The sequence below is a fragment of the Ixodes scapularis genome, unplaced genomic scaffold (assembly GCF_016920785.2).
Source record: "Ixodes scapularis isolate PalLabHiFi unplaced genomic scaffold, ASM1692078v2 PGA_scaffold1__304_contigs__length_218370807, whole genome shotgun sequence".
Taxonomy (NCBI): Eukaryota; Metazoa; Arthropoda; class Arachnida; order Ixodida; family Ixodidae; genus Ixodes; species Ixodes scapularis.
In genome coordinates, this window is record NW_024609846.1 from 58,765,463 (window position 1) to 58,777,185 (window position 11,723).

An 11,723-nucleotide genomic window follows, 5' to 3' on the forward strand; every position below is an offset into this window, starting at 1 on the left:
TCGGGTTGCCCGAATCAAGGTTGCCGGCCGCTGCCGAGGCCCCGGGTCAGTTCGCCGACGGGGCGGAAGTCGCGGGCAGCGATCGGGTAGCGTTCGCGCCGTCGGCATGTCGGGCTCAGGACTCGACACCTGAAAGGGGTCCGTACGTGCGGGTAGAGATCGGTGGTAAAGATTATCTAGCATTAGTCGACACCGGCTCAACCCTCTCTCTCATCGGAGACTCCGTGTACACGGACTGCCGCAAAAGAAACCTGTGCATGCGCGAAGTTGCAACTCCGTTGCGTTTAGCGGCGGGATCGGCCGAGGCGCAATGCGCAGTTCGCCTTCACCTCGGCCTCGACGGCAAGCGAAGGAGGCAGCGCTTTGTTTACCTGCCGGGCATGTCAATCCCAGTTATTTTGGGACAGGACTTCGTTTGCCGAGAGGGGATCATTCTAGACCTAAAGAATAACGGGTACCACTACAACCCGCTGACCCCTCTCATCCCCTTTGTAGCCCCACCTAGTTTGGGGAAGGGATCGGAATGTTCGCTCGCTAGGCTGCGCGAGGAGCAGGTGTTAGCTGCGCGGGCCGTACCACATAACGTTGAACAGATCGTGGCTTCTTTCGACGGGCCGGCCGAACAAAGGCGATCGTTAGCGGACGCTTTGTCTAGACACGCAGCTATGTTTACTGAGAGGCCGGGAGTCACGCATGTTTTACAACATGAGATAGACACGGGAGACGCTAGGCCGTGGGGTTGTAACCCCAGACCGCTGAGTGTGCACAAGCGAGCTCTCCTAGATAAGGCTCTCAATGAAATGTTGGACACGGGGGCCGTACGGCCGTCGCAAAGCCCGTGGGCATTTCCGGTAGTGCTAGCGCCGAAGAAAGACGGGACAGCCCGTCTTTGCGTAGACTACCGCCGACTCAATGAGATGACCAAAAGGGACGCGTATCCTTTTCCATCTATTGAGTCCATCATGTACTCGCTGGGTGGCGCGAAGGTCTTTACCACGCTGGACTGCAGCAGAGGCTTCCTGCAGATCCAGGTAGCACCAGACGACGTCCAAAAGACAGCGTTCACTTGTCACAGGGGGTTGTATGAGTTTACCCGCCTGCCGTTCGGATTATCGAATTCGCCGTCTAGTTTTCAGCGGCTGATGGACATCGTGCTGGGGGACGCGAAGTTTAACTTTGCCATGGCTTACATGGACGATGTCGTAGTGTTCTCGAACTCGTTCGAAGAGCACCTAACTCATCTCGAGATCGTTCTGAGTAGAATGTGGGAGGCTGGGTTGACGATCAACCCAGATAAGGTACAGCTCGCAGCCTCGAGGGTTAATCTCTTAGGCTTTATCGTTGACAACGGTACGTTGAAGCCGAACGACGATAAGTTGGGGGCCATCCTCAATTATCCAGCGCCGCGTGACGTAAAGAGCCTTCAGAGGTTTCTAGGGATGGTCGGTTTTTATCGGCAGTTCATTCCGGGATGCGCGGAGCTAGCACAGCCATTGAACCAATTGCTGCGGAAAAACTCAAGGTGGATCTGGGGGAGGGAGCACGACGCGGCTTTCGCGTCTCTCGCGAAGGCAATAGCTGATACAGCGAGCTTACATTTACCAGATCTAAACCGGCATTTCGTCGTACAGACGGACGCGAGCGACTACGGTGTCGGAGCGGTGTTGTTACAGGAGCACGATGGGCAGTTGCGCCCTGTGGCTTTCGCGAGCCGAACGCTTACACCACCCGAGCGCAACTACAGCGTAACGGAGAAGGAGGGGCTGGCCGTCATGTTCGCTTTGAAAAAGTTCGATCTCTATCTAGACGGTACGACTTTTGTCATACAGACGGATCACGCTGCGCTAACATGGATCCAGAGGTTGAAGGAGCCAGCGGGAAGGCTGGCTCGCTGGGCTCTGACCCTGCAGCGCTACTCCTACACTGTCGAATACCGAAAGGGCTCGAGCAACAAGGTTGCGGACGCGCTCTCTCGGGCGCCCCAGGACGGTGGTCGGGAGGAGGAGACGCGACCGTTGGGGGGCGAAGAGCGCGGGAGAGGAGGGAGAATACCTCCGTGCGCGGGGGAGAAGCCCCCCGCGATCGCGGGAAAGCGAGAGAATGGCTGGGAGGAGGGGAAGCAGCCGGAGTTCGTAGCAGCGGTGGGTCACTCTACGAGGGAGCAAAGGATCGTGGCTTGGGGGGAAGTGGTAAGCAAGGCAGAGCTTGTCGAGGCCCAGGGAGCAGATGGATTTTGTCAGCGGGTGTTGGGAAAACTTGCGGAAATTGCGGTTGACACCGGGAACACTGACGAACGAATCGGCGCGCCGTTCGATTCGTATCTGCTGGGCGAAGATGGGTTATTGCTCCGCTATATCCCCGCGATCGACGAAGAGGAGGGGAACGACCCTCCCTTCAGGGTGGTGATTCCTAGGAAGCTACGCAGGAAGTTTATCAGATACTTCCACGACTCGGCTCTGGCCGGTCATGGCAGCGGCAGCAAGACTTTTCAAAAGTTATGTCGCGTCGCGACCTGGCCGGGAATGAGGCAGGACGTATTTCGGTACTGTCGTAGCTGTCCAGCTTGCCAGAAGGCGAAACCGAGAGGCGGGAAACCTCCGGGGTTGATGCAGCCGGTGAAGAGTCACTACCCGTGGGAGATAGTCGCGTGCGACATTGTTGGCCCGCTGCCGAGGAGTCCTCGGGGAAATCAGTACCTTTTGGTGGTCACTGACCATTTCTCGAAGTGGGTGGAGCTGTACCCCTTGAGAAAACTGGTCTCGGAGCGAATCTGGGAAAAGTTGTTAGACACTTTCCTGCGTTTCGGAACGCCCAAGTGTCTAGTAAGCGATAATGCTAGTTACTTCACTAGTAAAGTCTTCGTGGACTCCTGCTTGGCCCTCAATATTAAGCACAAGAGGACGACACCGTACCATCCTCAGGCCAATATCACTGAGAGAGTGAATCGCAACCTGAAGAGCATGCTGATCGCGCTGACGGAGAGACACCGGGACTGGGACGAACACATCGTCGAGATGGGTTTCGCCATTCGGACGTCAGTGAACCGATCAACCGGGTTTACACCAGCGTTCCTGAACCTGGGTAAGGAGCTCCCGTCTCCACTAGAGAACGGGTTAAGAAACAGCGACGGGGCATCGGGTCGCCCACTCTCTACGTACGCGGCCGGGCTCAAAAGCCGCTTGACGGGCGCGTTGCACGACGCTAGAGAGAACCTCGATGCCGCAAGGATCGAGCAGGCGGCGCAGTACGACAAGAACCATCGCCACCTGGAGTACAACGTCGGAGACCTGGTTCTGAGGAGAATGCACCCACTGAGTAATGCAGCTTGCGGATTCGCAGCATCGCTGGCTCCGAAGTGGGATGGGCCCTACGAGGTAAGTACGCGAGTGTCGCGGCTTACGTACAGACTCACTCGGCCGAACACAACCGAGGAGTCTGGCCCTGTTCACGTGACCGATTTAAAGGTGTACTACCTTCGCGACCAGGACGGCGATGGACGAGAAGCGGCTGATGAGGACGGGGAAAGCCCCGTCTCGGCCGGACGGCAGACGCAGTCCGGAGCACGGATGGAGCGCGCTGGCCGGACGGTGCATGACACTGTCGGCGAGCTCACTTCTAACAGGAGTTTCTGCCGTCACTACAATCTGCGGCGCAGGGTTTAATCCATTTCTGTGTTTTTAACTGAATTTCCTCCCCACAGAATGCCTTTCTGGAACGACGCCGGACGCCGAGCACGTGCCGGCGCTGGACGGGGACGACCCCTCCCAGGAGGCCCGCCAGGCCAGAACGGGGGTGCTATTGCTCCCCCAAGTACCCGGGGTGGGCGCCCCGGGTCGAGGCGGCCCGACTCCCGAGGTCGGCGACCATGGAGGTGGCCCCACGATCGGGCGTCGGACGCTGGGTCCGGACAGCGCCAGGTGGGCTCCGCGGATTCCGCGAGCCACCGCGCTGGCACACCGCAGAGTGGGTCGGGCCCGCCTGCGCGGGGAGGACCAGGCTCGAGCAGGCCTCTTCGACCCGCACGACTTCCTTCCAGGAGAGGAGAGGGACCGTCACCGCAGGGGGGACGGGCCTGGAGCCGGCGGCCATGCCACACCGTGGCAACCTGGACGACATGGGACGGGCAGCGGGACCTCCATTTCGTGTCCCGCCAGCGTTGGCGGGACCAGCCGAGACCGGTCCACGACACGCCCGGTGTCGAGGTCCCGCCGCCCTTCCTGGGGCACACGCTGCCCGCCTTCGAGTTGGCCCCGGACCTGCAGGACCCCTGCTGGCTCTGCCGGGTGCCGGTGGTTCACCGCGAGACCCACGAGGCCAGCCCACGCCACCAGGAGCTGCTGAGGGCGGTGGGCCCCCCCACGTGCGTCGAGGCGGCGCTGCGGCTCCTCCAGAGGGACCGGCCCGACCTCCTGGCCCCGGCGGCCCGGGAGCTTCATGAGGAGGGGGCCACCTCTGCTGCCTCCACCGCCGCTGCCTCTACCGCCGCGACCGCCGCCACCGCGGTCTCGGACACGCTGCCGCCCCCGCTGGCGCCACTCGCCTGCCCGGCCGAACCCCTCCCGCCTCCGCCTCCGCCCGCCGAGGACACGGTGATGGCGGAGCTGGAGGAGTTCCTGGCCGGGGACCGTCCACCCTTCGCCGACTCGGGCCCCCCGGGGTCCGAGCCTTGAGGGAGGGGAGGTGTGGGGACCCTCTCCCTGGCTCCTCCGCGCTCCGTGACCTCGCCGGTCCCTGTCGCCGTGCTGCCGGGCGCTCCTTCGTTCCCCGTGACCTTCCCGTTTCACGTCGCCGTCCAGTCGCGGATCGTCCGAGCTCTCCGGGAGGGATGGGGCAAGCGCCCCCTCACCCAGCGCTGACGTCGGAGGGTCGGTCGCAGCAAGGTTCCCGATTGGACGGTCGGCGGGACAAGGACTTGGGAAGGTCTTAAAAGGGGAACGAAGACAAAGGAAGGGGCTTGGGCTGCCGACTTCGAAAGGGACCGGTCAGGGAGGTCATTGGGACGACAGCGACGAGCGGCTCGCAGACGACGTGAGTTTGAGTAAACACTTTTGAACACGCACTGTGTCGGTGACTTCTTGGGGAGCGAGCGAGGCACGTCCCGATCGGGCGTCGATCAGGTAGCGACCCACAACTTAATGCTTGCCAGTCGCTAATTGCTAGCTATCGCGACAATGGTTCGCCACTTCCCTATAAAAGGCAGAAAATGTGAACGACATGATTAAGCCTTTCTCCTGCGTTCTTCCACTCTTGGTACTGTTTTTGGGAAACCGGTGGGCGAGTGGGGGCTAGCGCACAGCAGCTCGAAGCACGTGGAGCGAAAGCTCGCTCTGCACAACCCAGGGATCCTGGGTTCAATCCTCACCCCTGCCCATTTCGATCTGTATGAGCATCGTATCGGCGTGCGGTCGTGTATCACTACCGCGTGGTGCATGTTAAAGACCCCAGGCTAGTAGTTGCACGGCACTGGCTCAATTGCTCATCTACAACTGAGACACCAGACGCCCACTAATTAGCAGACTAACTTCAGGCTGTATAAACATACGGGAGGTGATGAAAACGTTCCAGGACTTTTTGAATTGCGCCCCAACCAAGTGTCGGATAGCGGCAACATTGGCAACGTTAGTTGTTACTCTTCGTGAGCTCAGCTGTTGTTGTAGATTCTCTATGCAGAAAGCAAGTCGTCTGCCTTTGCACAGGTGTTGCTCTGATGTCAGAACGACCCGAGCTCTGATTGGCTTCGATTGAAAGGATAGGGATTGAACGGATACCAGATGCCTTGAGGTCTACCCATTATTCTTTTTCAATCGGCTAAGATGAGGTCGGCGCACTGACATCATTGCAACTTCTGTGCAAGAAGAAGCATACGAGCTTGCGCTTCGCATAACATTCTTTGTTGTGAGGTAACAGACGCTTTTGTGAAACAAGTTTTCTGTTTTTAGCTATTTGGCGATCTTTTTTTGAAATGAAACAAAAAGAAGAGCAAACCGTTTGCTTCACGTTTTGCGTAAAGTTGGGTAAAACTTTGACAAACTTTTTAGATGTTACAAAAGGATTTTAAGGATGAATGTCTCAGTCGATCACGGTGTAATGAGTGGTACAAGATGTTCAAAGAAGGCGGACATCGTCAGAAGACAATCCTATTTCAGGACGCTCATCAACTTGGATTAACGACGATCATGTTGCCAGAGTGAACGTTCCCGTGTGATCAAATCGTCAACTAAGCATCCGTGAGATGGCAGAGGAATGCGACATTCCATTTGGCTTATGTCGACCATTTTTAACTGAAGTGCAGATTCGCCGAGTAGTGGCAAAGTTTGTCCCGAGACTTTTGACCGAGGAGCAAAAATAACACCGAGTTCAGGCTTGTCAGGAACGTCTTGAAATGACAAATGATAATGAAAACTTCTTGAGACTTGTCATTACTGGGGACGAGACGCGAGTTTATTGGTACGACGTGGAAACAAAAGTCAAATCATCGCAGAGGAAGACAAAATCCTCTCCAACACCGAAAGAAGCTTTTCAAGTGAAATCAGATGTCAAGATCATGCTCACTTTTTTCTTGAACTGGAATGGTGTGGTCTACTACAAAGTTCTTCCACGAGGTGAGACAATCGTTTTCGCTACCTTGAAACCCCTATACATTTGCGCGAGGTTGTTAGAAGGAAGGGCATTGCCTGAGCTGTGGCGAAGTGAGGAGTGGGTACTGCACCATGGCAACGCGCCTGTTCATTCGGCGTTGCTCATTTGCGATTATTGCACAAACAACGCCATGACCTACATCCCCCTAGGGTGCCTTTGCTTAGGGTGGAGACATCTGGCCTTTTTGTTCCCACTTTTACATTTATTTTTTGTTCAGAAGCGCGTGAAAGCGGGTCCCTGCACGCGTCTGTGGCGCTGACTGTGCTATGGCGACATTTTGTTTTCGTCGATTTCTTTATATTTTCCCCGTGAGCGCGTGCTGTCGGCATAGGGTACTACAAAGAATGGCATCACTCTAAACAGAAGGACATTGAGGCACCCTACATCCCCCAGCCCCTGTACTTACCAAACATGACCTGCGGACTTTTTCCAGTTTCAATACGCCAAATGACCTTTGAAATGGCTGAGATATGACTCAACTAACGAAAAAAATAAAAGAAATAAAGACGTTTACAATTTTTTCTAATGCCGAATTGGAGCGCAGCTCTTCAGGAGGATGAGGAGAGGGTACGGTCACTAGTGACGTCACGTGCGAGTTATGATGGGAAATGTCCCGCTAACTTTAGCTGAAAATGTTTACCCTCGTGACGTCACATCGAAGCGACGGCGATGCACCTGCGTTCGGAGCCCTCCTGCGCGTGACTCAAAGAGGAGCCGGCCGCCCAGGCTGTTGCCGTATAGTCTAATCTCTGCCGAAATTTCGTGCTTATATCGATGGTACATATATAGCGTCGACTTGGACTTTGCCGTTCCTACCCACCGAGCTACCTCCTCCTCTCTCACCCTTTTTCGTACATTCTCCAGTTCCCACTTCCTTTCTGGTGAGGTGAGGTGGCGCCCCTGGTGGTGGTTGCGTGAAGCAGACGCAACGACGTCAAAACATGGAGAAGCCAGATATTGGGCAGGCATTACCACGGTATTTGCGTTTATTTTTTAAAATTCAAACGACTCCTTTCTTTTTTCCCCTTACTGTCTAATTTCTAACCCTCCACTCCCCCCCATTCCCTTTACCCCACCCCTCTTCAGCGCCACGCCGCCGCCGATCCGTTGACCCCCGCGCCGTTCACGCGCCACCGCCGGTGGTGCATAAAGCCCCTTGATAAAGGCCTTTTTTACAAGTACCGCCAACCATTGTTGTGGAAACGCGCGAGACACGTGCCGCGAGCGCGTGCTCCGCCGCCATTCGCTTCCAAGGGCCGCTCATTTCAGTGCTGCACCGCCATTTGCTTCCAAGGGCCGCTCGAGACATGGGCCTCGTGCGCTCGCGCATTTGACGCTACTTGCAAGACAGGTAAACACATCGAGGGGCTTTAGTGGTGCAAACACAGGCGCGCCGCCGCCGGCGATTTCTGATTGGCGCACAGGTCTATTACCGAGATATACCGAGATACGTAGCCCCTGCAACAGGCGTTGACGAGCCCCTACAAAGTCCGATGTTGGGGTGAATGACAGTAGAATCTAAAATGACATTAACCCGGCCTGCTATGGCAATAATAAACGGAATAAGAGAAAACAAAAACTGAAGGTCCCTTAGGCGGCACCCATGCACTGCTGCTGCAAAGCGTCTACACTTGGTGACAACTTTTGGCAATGAAGTCAAAGCTATGCGGACAGCAAGTCGTCTGCTTCTTGCGCGTGAGTTACGGTGACGTCAAAAAGACACAAAGTTATGATTGGCTTTGATTGAAATGATAGTGGGTAGACTTCAAAGCGAGATGCCTTGAGGTCTACTCACTTTTTGTTTTCAACCAGCCAATAAGGGCTCGGCGTTCTGACGTCATGGTAATTCTCGTGCAAGAAACAGGCGGACTTACACTCCGCATGGGTTCCCGTGCACTCGCGCACATGAAGCGCCGATCACAGCTGTGCTCGCGCGGTCTTCACTGCTTCAGAAATGCCAAAAATCAAACTGCAAGGCATTTCTCCTCGCTTCCTCGCTGTTGTGTCCTCCCTGTTGTGCCCTCCTTGTTGTGTCCTCCCTGTTTTGCTTTCCGCAGCTACAGCGATAGCCTTAACGACAGCCAGCAGAGCGTGTAAGTGGCTGTTAGGACTCAAGTGATGGGCACGCTCCAAGCGTCTATCCAAAGGCAGAAAAGTAGGGTAACTCTCCTCCCAGTAAAAAAACAGCAAAAAAAGAACATTTTAAGAGATTCAGAACCGGATAAAAGCATCCACTTCTGTTCTGATAAAGCAAATACTTTGAATGCGCAAAACGTGTCCTGTTTGGACAGCCCTTCAATCTACACTAATCGTTAACTTTTCGCGTGCAGGTGCATTGGTGGATGCCATGTACCTTCAGTAGACAGATAGCGTTATGTATGTACTCAATGAGCCATTTAATACCGGATGAATTTGACAGTCACCTATGCGAGAATCTGGCAAAAACTGTAGATCCCCGGGCAGGCTAAATCGCTGCGTTGTTCACAGTCCAGCCGCGATTTTGTCATGGAGTGAGGAGCATTACCCTGTGCGGGCTGCTCCACTGAGCACTATATCATGGACATCATGGAGTATCTCTTAGGCTGCCCACTTGATAGCAATTCCATGAGATAAGGGACAGTGCCCGTGTTTCGTATACGTTTGGTGAGCAGTGTAAGAACAGGGAAGCTGTTTTAAATGAATAGATCGATGCAAAATTAAAAATAAAATAAATATCCATGAATTTTTAGTGGTTAGGCGACAAAAGTATCACCTATCGTAATAATGAATAAATCGATTGTCGTAGAAATCGATTCGATATTCTATGATATTATATACTCAAGGTTAAAAATTAGGTTCCATGTAGGGTTTTTTAATTGACATAATTCTGCCTACCATTTGTTATGAGCTGCCTGGCGCGTGCGAAAAACGAGTATTCCAAGCACTAGTTTCACAGTATGTTATAATGAGTGTACATCAACCTATAAGCTGCGTAGCGCTGACATCGAACAAAATATGACGGATTGACGCTATTTGCATATACCATATAGAAATAGTGTGGCACCAATGCAATTGCCTTTGGAAACGCAACCTAGAAAAGATTGCAAAGCAGCTATGGCTGATCTGATTTTGTAATTTTTATTTATCCACGTATAGCATAAATTCCCTGGACCGTTTCCCTTTTTTGGGGGTTGACGAATGAGCAGCACAATGCACATGTGCATTCAAAGTTTGTTTCCAAGGAGGATGCACTGTTATTTGTCGCAGAACGTGCCAGAGCCCTAGCTCCCCCAAATTAAGCATCCACGATGTCTAGCGTCAGGTGCCTCAAGGTTTTGCAAACAGCAGGAAAAGAGGTGGTTACGCTGTGATGCACCTGCTCTCCACAGGGCAGCCAGAATAACTTGGCGTCCTTCAGCCGCCACCACTGCTCTTCCAAGTTCCTAATGTGTTGCGGTGACAGGCATGTGTTCAGCAAAATAAATTTCTTGAACATGAAGAGTTCTCGGAGCATGGTGTCCAAGGACGACTGAGACGAACAAAAGATATTGATGTCAAGCCGCGTGTGGCCACGTTTGGAACGATCCAAAATATCCACGATGGAAGTGAGTTGGCGGATGGTTTCCTTCGCGCCTCCGACCGCGTGCACCTGAGCGCTGACGAGTCTTGGCATCTTGGCAATTAAAGGAAGGATCGGAAGGAGGCCTGATATGCCGTAGATGGAAATCTCTTCCAGGTTTATGCAGGCAGGCAGCTTCCTGAGAGCCGCATCGTTCAACAGCGCGGCCGAAATTGTGATTTGGCGCAGTGTGCCCTTGCAGGAGTGAACAAGCTGCGTCAGATGATCCTCTTTGAGCTGCAACTCCGGAACGTCGAACTGCTCCAACCTGGGTGGCAGCTGGAAGTCGGCGTTGAACCAACCGTCCCCGCAGTCGCTACTCACGCTAAGGGACTTGAGTGTCCGGAAGCCCCGGAGGGACTGGGCCACCGACACCTGGTTCTCGTTCCAGATGTTACCTATCACCAAGCTTTCCAAAGTAGGGCAGCTCTTGGACGCGTGAAGCAGCGATCCTGTCGAGATCCGGCTTACCGAAAGGCATTTCAGGAACTTGAGCCTCGCCAGACATTCCCAAGTGTCCCTTCTCGATATGTGATCCGAGTTGAGCGCGAGGTATTCGAGCGTTGGGCAGCTCAAACTTATTTGTCGCAGAACGTCGTCGTGTATCTTGAGTTCGTCCGTTGTAATCAGAAATTTCAGGCGAGGTAACTGTTCCAGGGTAAGAACGTCGTTGGGCAGAAGGATGTTCTGCCCACTTAAAGATAGCTTTGAAAGGCTCACTGAATTTGCGAAGATCGTAGGTATGGCGTGGTGAGACAGTGCTCGACCCGGAAGAAACAGCTCCGTCAGCAGCTTGAAGTGATGCGAGCAGGAGGCGACTGTCTCAAGATCCACGGAGCCAGACGACACATCCAGCTGTCTGATTAATAAAGCTCTGTCGAGCACTTCCCGCGTGTACTGTTTGCTGTGGTTTGCTCTGGAGTCGATGGAAATCTCCGTCCAGAGAGAAGGGTCGAAAGCCAGCTGCTTCCATGTCTCCGATACCTTGGCGATTATGGTCAGTTGGTGTTGCGTAAGGTAGGAGAATATCCTGAGGATAAGCTCTGCAGGCAGATTTGTTAATTCCATCGTTGAGCGTCACAGTCGTCCTTTTCGCAGTTATCTTCCAATGCAGGCACTTTGCACGAGCCGTGATCTTCTTCTTTATTGAAGATTTTTGGTGGCTAACCTGCGACATCACGGACTGAAGATTAAACCAACCATATGTTCTGTTTTCAGTAAAGCGAAACTTGTGGAGTTCACAAAAGACCATCAACGTAAATTTGCTGTTAATATTTTTGCAACCAGCTTATTAGACTGCGATATATCGCCTTAGGGATTACATTCTTGGTTCTCTACACTTCTTTTACGGCCGCACGTCGGTGCGATGCTCATCCAGAAAGAAAACAAGGTAAGAGTGGCAGGAGATCCCCAGTCTCGCGCTTCTCGCGGTTTCAACAGTCTCGAGTTCACGAGATACAGCCGCAGGAGTTCGGTCGCCCAGAGG

The 11,723-nt window shown here is 53.9% G+C and overlaps 1 protein-coding gene across 1 annotated transcript; it reads right to left on the reverse strand.

Moving 5' to 3' along the window:
- Nucleotides 1-9,913: 9,913 nt before the first annotated feature.
- Nucleotides 9,914-11,305, reverse strand: LOC120836658. Its single transcript, XM_040205660.1, has one exon. It carries the CDS (start codon nt 11,303-11,305, stop codon nt 9,914-9,916), a length of 1,392 nt encoding a protein of 463 aa, XP_040061594.1.
- Nucleotides 11,306-11,723: the final 418 nt, after the last annotated feature.